General features: G+C 40.3%; 1 protein-coding gene across 2 annotated transcripts in view; it reads right to left on the bottom strand.

Moving 5' to 3' along the window:
- The window catches only part of LOC124135352 (b(0,+)-type amino acid transporter 1-like), a 37,627-nt gene extending 17,703 nt beyond the window's left edge, over positions 1–19,924 (bottom strand). Inside the window, exons 1-5 of one of the 2 annotated variants that reach the window (XM_046500646.2) lie at positions 19,461–19,924; positions 8,267–8,434; positions 6,976–7,077; positions 5,947–6,210; positions 3,847–3,972 (exon numbers count right to left, since the gene is read on the bottom strand). In XM_046500646.2, the coding sequence (XP_046356602.1) occupies positions 3,847–3,972; positions 5,947–6,210; positions 6,976–7,077; positions 8,267–8,434; positions 19,461–19,473 (673 nt within the window). In that variant the 5' untranslated portion in view covers positions 19,474–19,924. Of the gene's footprint in view, positions 1–3,846; positions 3,973–5,946; positions 6,211–6,975; positions 7,078–8,266; positions 8,458–19,460 lie in introns of both variants that reach the window. The other variant, XM_046500647.2, reaches the window with a different exon arrangement.
- Between the last annotated feature and the right edge of the window lie 207 nt (positions 19,925–20,131).

Below are 20,131 nucleotides of genomic sequence, written 5' to 3'. Positions count from 1 at the left end.
CTACACAAAAAGTATATAATAAATAGGAAATTCAATGTGTCAAATGAAAAATCATATTTCTCTCAACCAGTCACTCGATGAGAGAAACATGATATTTCACTCGACACATAAAATAGCCTCGGTGTATTACAAACTGTATTTGTTCCCAGTGTATTACACACTATATATGTTCCCAGGGTATTACACACTATATATGTTCCCAGGGTATTACAAACTATATATGTTCCCAGGGTATTACACACTATATATGTTCCCAGGGTATTACACACTATATATGTTCCCAGGGTATTACACACTTTATATGTTCCCAGGGTATTACACACTATATATGTTCCCAGGGTATTACAAACTGTATATGTTCCCAGGGTATTACACACTATATATGTTCCCAGGGTATTACAAACTATATATGTTCCCAGGGTATTACACACTATATATGTTCCCAGGGTATTACACACTATATATGTTCCCAGGGTATTACAAACTGTATATGTTCCCAGGGTATTACACACTATATATGTTCCCAGGGTATTACAAACTATATATGTTCCCAGGGTATTACACACTATATATGTTCCCAGGGTATTACACACTATATATGTTCCCAGGGTATTACACACTATATATGTTCCCAGGGTTTTACACACTATATATGTTCCCAGGGTATTACACACTATATATGTTCCCAGGGTATTACACACTATATATGTTCCCAGGGTATTACACACTATATATGTTCCCAGGGTATTACACACTATATATGTTCCCAGGGTATTACACACTATATATGTTCCCAGGGTATTACAAACTGTATATGTTCCCAGGGTATTACAAACTGTATATGTTCCCAGGGTATTACACACTATATATGTTCCCAGGGTATTACACACTATATATGTTCCCAGGGTATTACACACTATATATGTTCCCAGGGTATTACAAACTGGATATGTTCCCAGGGTATTACAAACTGTATATGTTCCCAGGGTATTACACACTATATATGTTCCCAGGGTATTACACACTATATATGTTCCCAGGGTATTACAAACTGTATTTGTTCCCAGGGTATTACACACTATATATGTTCCCAGGGTATTACACACTATATATGTTCCCAGGGTATTACAAACTATATATGTTCCCAGGGTATTACACACTATATATGTTCCCAGGGTATTACACACTATATATGTTCCCAGGGTATTACACACTATATATGTTCCCAGGGTATTACAAACTATATTTGTTCCCAGGGTATTACACACTATATATGTTCCCAGGGTATTACAAACTATATATGTTCCCAGGGTATTACACACTATATATGTTCCCAGGGTATTACACACTATATATGTTCCCAGGGTATTACAAACTATATATGTTCCCAGGGTATTACACACTATATATGTTCCCAGGGTATTACAAACTGTATATGTTCCCAGGGTATTACACACTATATATGTTCCCAGGGTATTACACACTATATATGTTCCCAGGGTATTACACACTATATATGTTCCCAGGGTATTACACACTATATATGTTCCCAGGGTATTACAAACTGTATTTGTTCCCAGGGTATTACACACTATATATGTTCCCAGGGTATTACAAACTATATATGTTCCCAGGGTATTACAAACTATATATGTTCCCAGGGTATTACACACTATATATGTTCCCAGGGTATTACACACTATATATGTTCCCAGGGTATTACACACTATATATGTTCCCAGGGTATTACACACTATATATGTTCCCAGGGTATTACACACTATATATGTTCCCAATGAATTACACACTGTATATGTTCCCAATGAATTATACACTGTATAAGTTCCCGTGAATTTCAAATTTTATAACTTTCCAGTGTATTACAGATTGTATAAGGTCCAGTGCATTTCAGACAATATAATTTTCCAATGAATTACAAATTTGGTAACCTTCCAGGGAATTACACACTGTAAAGGGTTCAAGTGAATTATACACAGAATAAGTTTCCAACGTATTACAATCTGAATACCTTTCCAACGATTCGCGAATCGTATATCCTTCCAGTGTACGACAGCTCGTTTTAGCTTCCAACATACGGCCGATTTTATAACCTTACAGTGTACTACAGCTCGTTTTAGCTTCCAACGTACGACAGATTTTATAACCTTCTAGTGTACTACAGATCGTTATAGCTTCCAACATACGGCAGATTTTATAACCTTCCAGTGTAAGACAGATCGTTATAGCTTCCAACATACGACAGATTTTATAACCTTCCAGTGTACTACAGATCGTTATAGCTTCCAACATACGGCAGATTTTATAACCTTCCAGTGTAAGACAGATCGTTATAGCTTCCAACATACGACAGATTTTATAACCTTCCAGTGTAAGACAGATCGTTATAGCTTCCAACATACGACAGATTTTATAACCTTCCAGTGTAAGACAGATCGTTTTAGCTTCAAACATACGGCAGATTTTATAACCTTCCAGTGTACTACAGCTCGTTATAGCTTCCAACAAACGGCAGATTTTATAACCTTCCAGTGTACTACAGATCGTTATAGCTTCCAACATACGGCAGATTTTATAACCTTCCAGTGTAAGACAGATCGTTTTAGCTTCCAACATACGGCAGATTTTATAACCTTCAAGTGTACTACAGATAGTTTTAGCTTCAAACATACGGCAGATTTTATAACCTTCCAGTGTACTACAGCTCGTTTTAGCTTCCAACATACGGCCGATTTTATAACCTTCCAGTGTACTACAGATCGTTATAGCTTCCAACATACGGCCGATTTTATAACCTTCCAGTGTACTACAGATCGTTATAGCTTCCAACATACGGCAGATTTTATAACCTTCCAGTTTAAGACAGATCGTTATAGCTTCCAACATACGGCAGATTTTATAACTTTCCAGTGTACTACAGATAGTTTTAGCTTCTAGTGTATGGCAGATTTTATAACCTTCCAGTGTAAGACAGATCGTTATAGCTTCCAACGTACGGCAGATTTCATAACCTTCCAGTGGTTTTCAAATTGTATAACCTTCCAGGTTGTTACAAATTGTACAAATATTGTACAAGCTGCAGTTGCCTGGTACCTGGAAAGCCACTGTGTCAATGAACCGTGTCTATGCCCAACCTGGTCCTTGGACCTTTCCTCCTAATTATCACATGTGGCGCTCAAGAGCCATTACCATTACACTCGAAGGACGAACAAAGATTACACATGTTCACAGATGCAAGATCCTCTGAGGATGAAATAAGCCGAAAAGTGAAGTTTGCTCAATTTACCGATATATTATGTGTTTGATATACAGTGAAATTTCATTAATCACAAAGGTAGCGTTTCCATTGGAACTATCTATCCGGATTAACGAATGCTGTTAACGGAATAAAGTTACATTGTATACACGTAAGTGTACCCAGGAGTAATCGTCCGGAAGGACCGCCTCCATGGTCTAGTGGTAGAAAGTCTACCCGGAGAGCGGAAGGTCGGGGTTCGATCCTCGACCGCGTCATGCCAAAAGACGTTAAAAGATGGCACTTGTTATAACCCTGCCTGGCGCTCGGCAGTAAGGGTCTAAAACAAGGCTGGTCAGCTCAGAGTCAGTTTACTGTTTCTGATTGGCGTATTTATGTTTAACTGCAGCATGGTATCTCAGAGTGCTAGCACTATAAAATTGGCATTTGTTCAGACTAGTACAAGCAGCCACACACAGAGACACACACGTGCATGCACGTCGCTATATAAGTACAATCATCTTGAACGCGACGTAAAACTCCATTTCACCTCACCTTAACCTCTCAATCGCCAGGTATTGACTCCTTCTCACCTGTAGATATCTTGTAGATCCCCCCAATGGATATAATGGCAATGGCGACCAATTTACTTCCGGTCAGAATGTTCTGGACTTTGGTTGCCACTTTAACGCTGGCGCAGTTTATCAGCAGGATTAACACTGAAATTATAACAGCGAAAATATCTAATACAGACACAGCAGAAGATCAACGGAACAAGATTTCAGGATTTCCAGTTCTTGATTGTGTATAGGATGGATATGTTCCGTTTGCGCGATGACCTCATTGCGATGCTTGGTCCGCATTACTACAATTAACACACAGATAATGCAAGTCATTCATATAACCTTTCTTTTTGTCGGTATCGATCATGACTGTGTTTAAAGCGGTATGTGTGACTGGCATATTTCAGGAATTACTCTCCTTGTTATTTAACCTTCCCATGGAATATTATGGCGTATAATAAAATCTCTATTATATTTTAGATGTCCGCATTCCATCATTGGTATCCTAAAGTGTTCAATGGGAAATATTCCAAGCCTGCAAATATCTGAGAAGCGATATGCCATAAATGAAATATTTGAAAGCTTAGGGAATCGGACTAATAAACCACCAGCAACTTGCATTGAGCTTTCAATTTGGAGTAACAAAACTCACTGCTGACACAGTTTATTCAGATCTATTTGCAAATTATGTGGTTGTTTGATTTAGAAATTTGAGAAACGTTTGTTTAGTTGTTTGTTGTTTAACGCCGCACTCAGCAATATTCCAGCTATATGACAGAGGTCTGTATATAATCGAGTCTGGACCAAGCAATCGATTGATTGACATCATGAGCATCGATCCATGCAATTGGGATACATTGACATGCATGAGCCTGACCACCCGATCCCGTTAGTCGCCTCCTATGACAAGCATAGTCGCCTTTCACGGCAAGCATGGGTTGCTGAAGACCAATTCCACCCCGGATCTTCACGGGTCTCGAGAAATGTAAACATTGACATTTTTACCAAGAACGTTTCTACGTACAATTAAATATGGTGTCCGTTGGGCACCTGTCACCTACTTCGATAACAATAAGTCATCGTAAGAAGATTATGGTTAGAGGTTCAAGCTCACTTATTTTCGCAATTAAACTTTTTGTTTTGGCAATATGTTCTACCCTAACCGTGTTGGCAATCCTACTGATGGCACTACTGGAGTCTGGTGACATAGGCGCTACATGTGTGTCATCCATTACAATTGTTTTACCTCCGGTAGGCGTGCTAGTTTATTAGTATTTAGTTTGCGTTTATGGATGTATAAACATAACAGCGATGTGCACAGACTACTTGTTTAATCAGTGACATAAACGAAACTATAGAAACAGTACAAAATCAGTGGCCTCATGCAACACAAGCCCCGCCCATTCTGTTATCAGCCAATCAGGAAACTAGTCCATTAGCAGACGTGGTCTAAGTATATTTTCGGTTTATGGAAACGCAAGCGAAATTTGCTTGCTTAGCCAATCAAAGCAGGGATTCAATTGCAAATAATTTATATCTAAATGAATGATGCTCGGCTTCTAATGACTACCTCATCCTTCCACCATTTTGTTAATGAATAAATTCGTTAAAAACTTCAAAGCGCCTTTATAGGTTTGATAGGACGTAAAATGTCGCCATGGAAACCATTGAGGAGGCATTGAACAAATTCCCATGGATAATCTCACAGATTTTGTTAATGACAGTTAAATGACAACAAGGAACCATCCTTCAGTATAAATGGGGGTTGAGGTTCTTGAAGCTAGGGAAGGTAGTGGTTACCGTAGTTATTCTACATACAATGAGAACAAACTCCTAGCGAACCAAGTGTGTGTGTGTGTGGGGGGGGGGGGGGGGGGGGGGAGTTGTCCTCTTGAAGTACTTCTGTTTGTCTTCTGAAACCTGTGGAGGCCTACCTTTGGTGACCTACACCTTCACTGACGTCAAGCTGGGCCTCTCTGGGATCCCGATCGACTTTAGGTGCCTCGTACCTTCACTGACGGCAAGCGAGGCCCTCTTAAGGCTTATACTGAGTACAAATTAATAGGGACAGACCTGTGACAGAGGTCGGGCTTGTAGACATAAATGACGATAAGGTTGTCGTTTACTTACACATAGCTGCACATGTTACGAGTTTCTTGACAAGGAGCGGGGCTTCACACGGCGTGTAGAAGGGCTGGGTTGCGTACGTCCCGAGACTGAGCACCATGATAGCAAACATGGACGGTCTGATGATGAAGATACCGAGCCAAGCTACCAGAAAGGCAGGCACCTGTCCCCAACATTTGCTCATTGGCTTAAACGTATGCAGTAGGTAGGCATGCTCGGCGCCGGATTTAACAATGGCCGTACCCAACTCGGCATATACGAGAGCACCTGTAAATGAAAGTATACACATTCAATCCCATGAATACGTATAGATAATCCCAGCAGAGTTTCTTCCGAGATCACATGTATCAAGACGACAAGTTACAAGTATCCGAGGCTTGCCGATGGTATTTCTTTTATTTTATACTTTTATCAACGAGTCTTGATATATTTAATATCAAAAGACACAAATGTGAGATTCTAGTTAAACTTCTTCAGTTAATAAATATTATCATCCAAAACTGACTCCAACAGGAGATATCGCTTAGGTGAGATCAAACGATATCTACATTGTAGATATCGCTGCAATGAAATTGCATCACAATGCTTTGCAGACCATTGTGACGTCATTGGTTACCATGATGTCACAATCAAATGACATCACTAATGGCTCTGCCACTGTTGGATGATAAATATAATCTCACCCTCGTGGCTTTTCATATAAAATATATCAACATTCGTTGAAAAGTGGAAAAAGTCATGATATATTTGATATCAAAAGACACTCGGGTGAGATTCTCTATGTAATATCCAGTGTCTTGAGCGTTAATTGTACCGCTAACCGTCTTTCGTGGCAGAGAGAATAGTGATGTCATTTAATTGTGATATCATGGTAGCCGATGAGATACAATTTCATTGTAGCACTATCTCTTATAATACATCGATTGGTGCCAGTCAAGCGATGTCTCCTGTGGCAGCCAGTTTGGGATATTAAATGCGGTTCCTTATTTACACGGGAAAGCGACTGCCATTGGCCCTTGCACCACCACTTACCCATCATGGCTAGAATTCCGCACCCTGCCCACACAATGAGACTCATTGCGACCGACCCCGAGCCAATGAGAACGCCACGGGGAGACACGAATATACCCGAACCTAGACGAAGAAATGCAAATGTAAGACAAACTGTCTTAATAATAATAATCGTAATACATTCTGAACTTGTCCTATCACATGTTTTCTTTAAAGAATTTCGTTGTGTGAAAAGAAAAGGATTAAAGAAACGGTTCGTATTATTTTGAGAAGATATCTTGTACCGAAATGCGTCAGGGACGTTTGACGTTTTTGAAGGAAGTGCAGATTTCAGGAATAAGTGGGCTAGTTTTACTGCAGTGTACCACACATCGTACATGTTTATCTATCTGATAAACCCCGAGAACATGGATATGGTAATGACAAACCAAGGATCATTATAAGACAGGATCTGGATTTGAACCACCAATGACCATGCACGACTAAGGGCCTCAAAGAATGACTTTGACCAAGGGCACAGGATCAAACCAGCCTCCTCCTGTCATTTGACCCCTCAGTTTTCACCCTGGCGAACTCGATGTAATGTTCAATATCATATATGTGATAGGCATTTATATTGGAAGTGAGTGAGTGAGTGTGGTTTTCCGCCGTTTTTAGCAATATTCCGGCAATAGTACGGAAGGGACACAAGAAATAGAGAAATTGAGAGGAGGCATGAAACGTGTCATGAATACAGTAAACTACGGTTATAACGAACTCAACAGGACTACTAATTTTAGCTCGTTATAACCGTAGTTCGTTATAAGTACATATACAGCATGACTACAGCAAGTAGTCGGGACCAAAAAGTAAGTTCGTTATATCCGTCAGTTCGTTATAAGCGTGTTCGCTATAACCGTAGTTTACTGTAACAACTTTAACGTCATCAGGTGATTACTGATTAATATGCAAAGATAACCAAATAAGTGGGAATCCAATGGGATATATTAACTTACACGCGCTTACTCAGTATTCATCTGATGACGGGACAAGAAGTAATGTCGTTACGAACAAATAAGAGCTCGAGGTTGTTATCCATACAAAATGTTCATGTCTACAATATCATGTTATTTTGACCCCGTATGAATTTCGGGTTAGAATAGGTACCCAGCAACTTTGTCATAAGAAGCGATTTCTTTACCTGGTGGTCAGGCTCGGTGACTTGCAATAAGTTGATTGCGTAGATTGTTGCTCAAAATATCGATTATTGGATTATCGGGTCCAGACTCGATTATTTACAGTCATACAAAACATCTGACATCATGGCGTTTACCTATCATGGTCCCAACAATAAGGGTGATCCCACTAAAGAGTCCCACGCTCTTCTGGAGCTCCACCCCTTCACCAGAGTCATCATCCTCTCCGTTACCTGACCCGGATTGCGAGCTCCCGTTGGTCGATGGGATCGGATTTCTTTGACGCGCACCGTTATCGTGTGTGCCTAAAACAAGGGCAAATACATCACTTTAATATAATACAGACCCAATTAGAGCCTGCACAGTTTAAATGTGTTTAGAATACAAACACATACAAGACATGTTTAGATCTTATCAAGGTTAGGAATGTGTATAAATCCTGACCACACTCGGGGTCAAAACACATGAACACAATAAAAAACACAATCAAAACCCTATCCCTATAATCGAAACATGGTTAGAGTTTAAACATGTTTAGAATTTATACATGTTTTAATAAAGTGAATATTATTGGGCATTAAGTCAAATATGGATAAAATGTATAATATTTATTGAAATTAGATGTGCAAATCATATTCACAGGCACTTTCCACCCGTGAAGATAGAATAGGTCTTCAGCAACCCATGCTTGCCATGTCGTAAGAGGCGACTAACGGGATCGAGTGGTCAGACTCGCTGACTTGGTTGATGCATGTCACCGTATCCCAATTGCGTGGACCGATGCTCATGATGTCAATCACTGGATTGCCTGGTGTTAACCAAGAAACACACAAACAAACACAGGCACTTACATAACACATATGCCACCAGGACTTACAACGAACTTTGTACCATATTAACGTTAAAAAGCTTAGTTAACACTTTTTATACAGTGTGCACAAACACACAAAATTGTCCAGGTACAACAACTGCTAACATCGAGTCTCTACAATCCTTCAAATACAGGCATGTCCAGGTACAACAACTGCCAACATCGAGTCTCTCCTATCCTGCAAATACAGGCATGTCCAGGTACAACAACTGCCAACATCGAGTCTCTCCTATCCTGTAAATACAGGCATGTCCAGGTACAACAACTGCTAACATCGAGTCTCTACAATCCTGCAAATACAGGCATGTCCAGGTACAACAACTGCCAACATGGAGTCTCTACAATCCTGCAAATACAGGCATGTCCAGGTACAACAACTGCCAACATGGAGTCTCTACAATCCTGCAAATACAGGTATGTCCAGGTACAACAACTGCTAACACCAAGTCTCTACAATCCTGCAAATACAGGTATGTCCAGGTACAACAACTGCTAACATCGAGTCTCTCCTATCCTGCAAATACAGGTATGTCCAGGTACAACAACTGCTAACATCGAGTCTCTACAATCCTGCAAATACAGGAATGTCTAGGTACAACAACTGCTAACATCGAGTCTCTACAATCCTGCAAATACAGGCATGTCCAGTTACAAACACTATAAAGGTCGAGTCTCTATAATCCTGCAAATACAGGTATGTCCAGGTACAACAACTGCTAACATCGAGTCTCTACAATCCTGCAAATACACGTATGTCCAGTTACAAACACTATAAAGGTCGAGTCTCTACTATCCTGCAAAGACAGGCATGTCCAGGTACAAACACTATAAAGGTCGAGTTTCTACAATCCTGCAAATACAGGCATGTCCAGGTACAAACACTGTAAAGGTTGAGTCTCTACAATCCTGCAAATACACGTATGTCCAGGTACAACGACTGTTTACGTCGAGTCTCTAACACCCTGCACATTTATATATATATATTTTTAATTATTCATCATATATACACAAGTAGCTTGGCATGTATAATTGGCCTCCCTTTAGAATACAGTACCACAAACACGTCACAAAACACTATGACGTAATGTGCTATTTATTTTGTTGCCAGGTACACCGACTAAATAATGTGACCTTCGGCAAAGATTGTCCTCACGAGAAGTTGTGGTACTGTATTCTAAAGGTGCTCCCCGACGTCGAATAAAAACATGCGCGTGGGGTGTCTCCGAACACATCTGCCAACGTCTTGTTCTGAATCATCAGCTTGCATTGGTCGATAGAGGCTTTCTATATTATGCCATGTTAGACACGAATCGCTTCATTAAGCGGTCGAAGAATGATTAAAATTGACAATACATGCATCACAATGCAATATCTAGACATCTTAGCAATTTCTCTTCTTTTACCGTAGCAGGTGTTTGTCATCTGGCAGACCTATATAACTATTCGATGCCATTAAGTCATACACTACTTACTCCAGACTCCTGTCGAACCTACCTGAATGTCATTTCATTTTTTTCATCTTGAGTTAATTATATGAAGCTGAAGTTTAGGCGCGTGTACTATGCTCTAAAACCTGCACTTACACAGCCATAGGCCGCGAACTAAGGGCTGTATAATTATTGTCTATATTAGTGTCATATAAAAGCCTGCGGCGCAGTCGGCAGAGCTTCGGAAGCGTCCTTTTGTGCACAAGGCTATTTATGTCTTTTTGAGGACCTATTATCTTCTACGTAGGGCTTCTAGATATAATGCAATGGCAATAACACATTTGAAGCGTGTCGGCTTGATGTGGGAGGACAGACCGAAGTGATGCAGGTCGTCGACGTCTCCCACTTTGATGACACCTACGAGCACGGGTATGACAAATCTAGAACCGGTATCAGTAAGACCCGGGATTCGAACCCACTATCATAGGTGTCTTACACGGTTGCCTAAAGGACGTAACACTGTACAGCGAATTGTGATAAGAACTTCAAAGGGGCTTAAAAACATCACAATAGACTAATCATATTAGGATTAGAAGCTAAAACTTTATAAAACTGTACATTGACTTTCGTTTTCATTTAACCCTATTTTTTTCGATAGTTCAAAGAGGCTTAAGAACATCACAATAGACTAATCATATTAGGATTAGAAGCTAAAACTTTAAAAAAAACTATACATTGACAATCGTTTTCATTTAACCCTATCATTTTCAGTAACTGTGTGATGACATAGAGCAGAAAAATGTTTGGAATACGTTATCATGCTATAATAAATGAAAAAAAATAAAAATTACTTTAAAATGTTACTTTTCGTAAATTGCCTCGGTGATATATTTCTGTTTTCTTACTCATTAACAGAAGATATACACGAGGATGTTTGTAGATCAAAAGACAAAAAACTAATCGTACCGAGGACTTAAACAAGGGAATGGGAAATTGGTAGATCTAAACTGGTAATACATCTGTAATGGCATGTGCTTCGAAGCACTATGACGTAAAACTGGTATTCTGAAAATCATCGATCTCTTTTATCTTATGTCCAAATCACACGCAATGCAATGTATGCAATGTGATGTAGACACAGACGGATAGCGCATGCGTGGAGGGTTGGGTCCGGCAGGCAAACCAAAAACCTATGATCGCCCCGATGTCTTCCCACCCTCCCTCGAAAATATCAAATGATCGTTCCTTCAGCAACATGATGGACATAACACGGCGGGGGACACCATGAATCAAACCCAGCTTTAACCACTGGACTAACTAACCGGCCCTCTTTAAATGAGATGTAAGCAACATTGTCGTGATAAAACGGTGACTATTTATTTCACATCCGCAATGCCAAAGTTGTAGAGGACTGACATTATCAAAAGGACTTATAACGGTAAATACATGTATAGGCATATTAGAATATATAGGCAAAATATTAGGCACTCAACATATCCCGTGCTTGAGATTCCCTGGGGTCATTGACCGCTAAACAAAAACAAATAACCTGCCATTTTTGATCTCTTCGTCCTACAAACCTGACCTAGTTTTTCCTTCATACCTGAGCAACCATGGGTCACGTGACACTTGTTAGTCAAATCAATCTCAAAGTTTTCATATATGTTACAATCCCTCCAGCAGCCAAATAAGTACCTATTTCTCGCTATTAGTCTTGATTGTAAAACAATATTGCTGAATCGTAGTCAAAGGTTGTTTTTTTTTTTTACATTTGAACAAGAGGAAAGTTTACTCGTGTATTTTGTTCTCCTCTACTGCTAAGCTAATTCATGAATATATAATATAAACATTATAATGTAGCGATTGAACGTAAGAAATGATATACGAAGCATAGAAGCTGTTTTAATGACAGCGAAACTTCAAAGCAGCAATGTTATGATAATTGGCAGTTATCAATCCTTCAAAACGTCACAATTTGAGTTTTCCACATACGCTTCCTTTAGAGAAGTAAAACACACAGTGAGTCATTTGCAAACAATACCTATGATCATTGCTTTTTTAAACTTTGTTCAACTTTGACCTTTCACAAAGTCAAACGATGTTTCAACTGCCGACCTTGTCAACGATGGTGTGGATGTCTGATTAGTCTGATAACCTTTACTAAAGCTAAATTTATTCGGGGCATACAAAGTCTGTATGCATATTTCATAAGCAGAGATAATGACCTTCCAAGTCATCCAGTAAAATACTAGAGAGATCCCAAGACATCTACTTACGTCTCTGCATAGGGACCGGTTCAAGTAGGATGACTTAACAAATACAATAGATATAAAACAGACAGACATATTATGATAGCTGCCATGACGGCCATTATTATTGTGCAACATGAAATTCCCCATGTCACACCATGTATCCTGTGAGAAGCCTTATGACAGACTATGTCCCCTGTGTGAACCCTTCTGTCACACTATGTACCCCGAGTGTGTTGATACTTCTGTCACACTATGTGCCCTGTGTGAACCCTTGTCACACTATGTGCCCTGTGTGAACCCTTCTGTCACACTATGTGCCCTGTGTGAACCCTTCTGTCACACTATGTGCCCTGTGTGTGTGGATATTTCTGTCACACTATGTGCCCTGTGTGTGGATATTTCTGTCACACTATGTACCCCGAGTGTGTGGATACTTCTGTCACACTATGTGCCCTGTGTGTGTGGATATTTGTCACACAATGTGCCCTGTGTGAACCCTTCTTTCACACTATGTACCCTGAGTGTGTGAACCCTTCTGTCACACTACATGTATGTACCCTGAGTGTGTGAACCCTTCTGTCACACTATGTACCCCGAGTGTGTGAACCCTTGTCACACTACATGTATGTACCCTGAGTGTGCGAACACTTCTGTCACACTATGTACCCTTGGTGTGTCGATCCGACTGGCACACTATATACCGTGTGAATCCTTCTGTCACACTATGTACCCCGAGTGTGTGAACCCTTCTGTCACACTACATGTATGTACCCTGAGTGTGCGAACCCTTCTGTCACACTATGTACCCTGGGTGTGTCGATCCGACTGGCACACTATATACTCTGGGTGAATCCTTCTGTCACACTATGTACCCCGGGTACCTGGACGCCCCTGCCGCACCGTCTGTCTTGTCCCACTAAATTCCTTAGCAGATTCCAAAACAGAATAACTGTGACAAAATGTTTTAATTTGCCCATACACTACCAACTGACGAAAACATAATACTTGAATTAACATCTTCTCTGCTCACGAATGTCATAGATATCTGAAAACAAGTGTTTCAAATACAACATGGCGTTGCGTCCGAGGAAAACTCTCAGTTGCCACAGCAAGCTAAGGATAACAAACATAAGCACCGAAACCAACATTTGCTGAGACTAGCAGTTGGGTAACCCGCCAACCGTGTAAATCTTGCCATGCATCAAATCCCCACTTGACCTTGATATGGCCGTCTGGTATCCATGGCAACAGCTGTGGCTGTGGCGATCATCCTTCCGGTCCGTGAGCAGCGTATGGATAGAATTACAAAATCCCCTTTTACATATCAGCATTTTCATTCTAAACAGAGCTTAGACTTAACCTTCTCGCCGACCTGGGATTAGCAACTGTGTACAAACTACCAAAGTAGGTCAGGGGACCTACCAACCCACGAAGGAAGCACGTGCACGCTAAGTACATATCCCTCCATCAAAGAGGCATGTGTTCATAAATCTGCCGATTAAACACTTCAACTCTGTCACCAGAGCGAAATATGAATCATGTGAAAGTAACCAATACAGGCTTAAGTGGACAGACATGGTTTCCAGTCTCCGACATGCTAGAGTATATATGTGGTGCGAGTTAAACCCCGTGGATCCAGGAGATGAGGGGTAGAAGGCTGCACGTTATCAGTGCCAGCTTAACACTCCCGGCTTAACGAACACGGAAAACGCCAAATACCTGGTACGCAAACACCGGAGTAATTCTAACTTGCAGTTGTAATTTGTACTCAGTACATTTCTTTAATGAGTGAGTGTGGTTTTACGCCGCTTTTTGCAATATTCCAGCAATATCACGGCGGGGGACACCAGAAATGGGCTTCACACATTGTACCCATGTCGGGAATCGAACCCGGGTCTTCGGCGTGACAAGCGAACGCTTTAACCACTAGGCTACCCGACCGCCCCTTCTTTAATGAGAATGATAAGTGGGTACGGGTGCATTATCTGCAAGACATTCAATTATGTAGGCCCAAAACTTGCATTCCCTGTCAAGAAGAAATTATAAATTATACATGAGACATTACTAGATATAGCTTTTGTTGTACCAATAATGCAAGTCAAAATGTCAAGAAAACTACTAAACTGTTCTCACTGCAGTATTAACGAAATGAAGCATGTAAGGATCGTGTTTAGTTTAGTGTTTAGTAGTATGTAAATAAATATCCACATTCATCAGAACCTCGGCAGTGAGAAAGGGAACATTGATGAGAGAACAATAGTAACTAGATATGTGTCAATTCATAATTATACCAAAGCAAGTGGGTAGGAACCAAATGATGCAATAACCACTAACGCACAACTGTACAATGATGATGATGATGATGACGGCGACGATGATGATGATGATGATGACGGCGACGATGATGATGATGATGATGATGACGGCGATGCTGATGATGATGCTATTTATATCGCGCTGTATTTCCACAGCACACAGGGACATGCTCAATGTGCTACAGTATTATTATCCCTGTCACTGGATCAGTGTGCACTTGATTTTCATTCACAGCTGTGCCTTGACAGTATACAACCGAACCTGATTTGTGACCTGTGCGCTATACACGGGTCGCATGGGTTACAGATATCCATGCTTTACTATGCCCTGCCTCGAAATAGAGTGGTGGTATTATGTTTCAAGCATCGAAATCACTAAGTTCATTAAATTCAGAATCCGCCAGTAAACCTTATCCTTTAGCTCGGCAGCGGGAAACACAACCAACACTAGTGACGATCAACATTCCACGCACGCTGTTGAATGACCTAATATGTCTGATGACATATGTCTATGTTGCTCATATATCCTCCCCATTCTCCCACAACTAACAACAATTAACTCATTCATAAGATTGATTTATTATTTGTATCTAATGCGTAAGCGAGAAAGGCTGTATTCAATTGTAGTAGGCATTACACAACTCACTGATATCAATTCTCACCCATATGCTTAGATACCCGTGACGATCTGGGTTAGAAGAGGTCGTCAGCAACCCATGCTTGTAGTAAGAGGCGACTAACGGGATCGGGTGGTCAGGCTCGCTGAATTGGTTGATGCATGTCATCGTATCCCAGTTGCGTTGATCGATGCCCATGATGTCAATCACTGGATTGTCTGGTCCAGGCTAGATTATTTACAGACCGCCGTCATTTAACTGGAATATTGTGGCGTTAAACAACAAACAACAACACCCATATGCTTTGATAAACCTGCGTAACTGTCGTGTGAATTGTTCATTTTCTATATAAAAACTTGAAACATCAATTAATTTTTTTATACCCGGTATTTGACAGCCTGGAATGTACCAGTCATCTTAGTAGAGTGAGTGAGTAGGGTTTTACGCCACTTTTGCCAATATCCCAGGAATATCCAGGCAAGGGACATCAAGAAATGGACAACGGGTACTGCACGTGACTAGCCAACGCTGATTACTAGGCTGCCCCACTGCACTGTAAAAATGTGTTTAGATCCTAAACAAAAACCTAAACACGTTCCTTGCCCCATACTTTTCACATGTTTAGGATTGTGTTTAACAGCTAAACGTGTTTAGTATCTACATATGTGAACGGCCCGTATAACTTGTAATTCATTGTCGGTAATTTTTAAAATTATGTTTTTTAGCGTTTAATGAAGTGTAATTAAAAATGTTTTAACGTTTAAAATTCTAAACATGTTTACATTATGGGGATGTTGTGTTTAGGTGATGTTTAGGCTGTGAAGCGATAGCTTATTTAGTGTGTTTAGACCCTAAACTTGTATAGAAAGAACACACAAAATGTTTATTCTGTTTAGATCTAAACATGTCTTACAACGTGTTTCCATTCTAAACACATGTTACAGTGTGTGTTTTTATAAAATGCAAAGTACTGTTGTTTTAAAACAATTTAAATAATTGAAACGATGTCTCCAAGCAGTCGAGATGTTTCCAGATGCTATAAAGCATTCGAACACACCATGGACGACAATTAGGATATAGCCAGGATTGGATTGCTTATTATGTCAGAGCAAACCTGTTGTAACAGTCGGCAACGCCCGACAACGTAGTATCTGAATAGAATACTAATCGTTTCTCCATAGCAATGGCGCATGTATGTTTTGATATATGCATTTTCGAATTGCACTGTGTCCCCTGCATACCGATGTACGACAGCGAAGAGCAACATCGTCCATGTGGAAAACGTCATCCTATACCATGCTTTAAGCAGGAATAATTGTTCCGTAATTACATTCGGTGGATTTTACTAACACCACATTTAGTGCATTGTTCAACAACAATTACACTTTATCTGAAGAATCACATGGGTGAGTAGACTAACATTTTGTCTGAAATCTTATATTACACAATATCCTTCTTGACTCTAGAAATAAAAAGAAATTCCCTTAGAGCTAGCTTGAGCTGGCTAGACTTGCATTTGTATGCGTTTCTAGATTTATTTATTCCATTTATTTATTTATTATTTATTATTATTTAATATATTCCACGGTCATGGTGCCGGACTGATGAGCTATCCAATGATTATATGAATATAAATACTTATATATCTGCTTCAGAATAACAAACATCCAACACAGATGGAGCAGACAATCATATCAAGCAACAGACACGGTACTTCAAAGTTGCCAACATGGTGTACTGTCAACTTTATGATAGTTCTATTAGTGACACGGAGAATACAAAGGGGCTGAGGGTAAATGAAGTTTGATGGGGGGGTGCTTGATGGGGAAGGGCGGATTAACAGTCAGTTGAAAGGCCTGTGGATTGTCGTACTGACTGATAATTGTGGTATAGGCGTGGCCAGGTTGGGTTGACAACCGTCGCAGTCACACATGAAGGCTGTTATTTGTAAGTTGTTGTTTAACACCGCTCTTAGCAATATCCCAGCTATATGTCGGAGGTCTGTAAATATTCAGTCGACAATCCAGTGACAGACATCATGAGCAGTTGAGATATCATGACAAGCAATCAACCAAGTCATCGAGTCTGACCACCCGATCCCGTCAGTCGCATCCTCCTTCAAGCATGGGTTGCTGAAGACCAACTCTAGCCGAATCTTAACGGGGCCTGGCTATATCAGTAGTATTGGAGTACGGGGTTCGGAGATAGCAATAGCGGTTTGCGTGATTACCAACGTTTGACATGCACAGATATGACAGTCTCTTATAGGGGAGAATATTACATTAGGTTTGGCAGTGCTTGAAGCAGCTTCGAAATAATTGTATGCAAAATCGTATGTACTGCTCCGTTTTTACCTTATTTCCGACATCCGCACAAACACATAACTACGATTCGTAATGTTCTACTGAAGTCCGATATTGCACCGGCCTTCACAAGCTCCATCAGAATGCAATTTACATAAAAGGGACTACTGGATGTCAGTTAGTAAAATCCGAGCTACGCTACCACAGCTATACGTATGGCTGTGTTCAGAGGGCCAGCTATCACTATGAGTCGGGTCGTCACAGCAAACATATTACTGCTATGAACGGGTCAATTATATAACGCCATCAAACCTCCACCATAAGACGTTAATACCTTATTGTGATTAGTACACTCGGCTGAAAACAGCTTTATGATTGACTTGGCAGAGTGTCGACGGTCCCTGGTAAATATAACGCACATGTTGCCTGGAGCAAATGGGATACAAGACACATAACTATATACAAATAACTAGCAGAAAATATCCATCAACACGGCAACCAGCGTAACCCGACTTCGACATGTTATGCTACCAGGAAACGCCATTGATGGTTCGACGACTCTATCAGACAAAGTAACGATATCTCTGTATTTAGACTTCTGTCGGGAAAATGACGTTAACGTACTTTAATTGTGTTTCCTGAAGCTAGGGTTTGGCTTTTAGTGAAATAAATTGATTATGGAAATCATTAAACGGATCTCACATGTGTGCGTTTAACTGTAAACATGATGAGCATATTGATCAATGAACTCACTCCGTCCTGCAGTACCAAGAGGACAGTACGACATATTTACAAACATCCATAGATACACACAAATACATACATACATACATACATACATACATACATACATACATACATACATACATACATATATATATATATATATATATATATATATATATATATATATATATATATATATATATATATATACGCATGTCAAGTTAACCTCAACTAAATATATATATATATATATATATACGCATGTCAAGTTAACCTCAACTAACCATTGTTTTCTAGCCGGAGTAACAAGACACTGCAAATCTTTCACCTGCTCACCCTCAGGCTCGTTTTGTTCACAGTGATGTATTCACAGTGTCAGATAGCGATTTTAACTTCATAAAGCACCCGACCTGTGAGTGAATTGAATGTTTTTACACCACTCCCATTCAACCTTACATATCCGTGTCTGTGCACTGGCTGATGAAATACTTGACTTATGGATGCTGGCAGTCGAGCGTGTCGACTAGACTCATAATGTGGTCAGAAAGCATTTGAAACATATGTACATATGAAGCGCCCATTAAAAGAAAGGCATGAATCTATACCTAAGAGTCAAGGGTCATCCCAGTAAAATCAATGCTTTTCGTCCTAAGCGAAAGCAGCTGAACCGTACAGAAAGGAAGTGTTGGGCTTCGGACACTAACAATATCCCTGATCTGCTAAAGTTGTGACTGATACGTCAATGCAACATACATCCGTGTGTGTTTATTAAACTAAGTTATAACCCATACCGTTTAATTACTACATTAACAAAACTCACCTTCAGCGTCCATCGCTCCTCTCGTCCACGTTGGTTGTGATGTTGACGCCAGCTGTTCGTTCAATCCTCGATATACCACGTGGTCGAACCCGCCAAGCTATAGTGAACTCACCGATATTCCATTGATGCATTTGGCGGGGAAGGGAAGCACTCTGAATACCGCTCACACAGATAACATAGAGCCAGTGGCTGACATCACTATACAAGCATGCTGCGAGCGGACGCACGCATAAATGTGTCACTACTGCCCCCTTCAACTTTGTTAGTTAACAAACAGTCTGTACGTACACGCGTCAACTTGTAAAGTTCAGAAACATCTCCGGTTTGAGGTGTCTATTTCGTTGCCAGGCAACTGATGAGAGCTAAATAATCGAGTTTCACTGAAAGGTGGTTGCATCATTACATGGAGATGTGCACCAGTGTGCTGGATGTTGTTTTCTGAGTTTGACATTGGTGAGTGTTGAACTGCAACACACCTGGCGGCTTATGTTAATGAGGTATCAATGATGCAACAACGTGGGAGCAGTTTGCTGGTGATGATCACACTGTGTTGTTAACAGTGGTATCTGTAGGACTAGTATTGGCAATACTGCTATAGTGACAGAAATGGTATTAATTATAGTTGTAGCTGAAACGGTAGTTGTAATAGTAGTTACAGTAGACATAAAAGT

This window comes from Haliotis rufescens, unplaced genomic scaffold, assembly GCF_023055435.1.
Source record: "Haliotis rufescens isolate VD_foot unplaced genomic scaffold, xgHalRufe1.0.p SCAF_19, whole genome shotgun sequence".
Taxonomy (NCBI): domain Eukaryota; kingdom Metazoa; phylum Mollusca; class Gastropoda; order Lepetellida; family Haliotidae; genus Haliotis; species Haliotis rufescens.
Note: the sequence above shows the minus strand (reverse complement) of the source record. Positions and strands in the feature narration are given on the sequence as shown.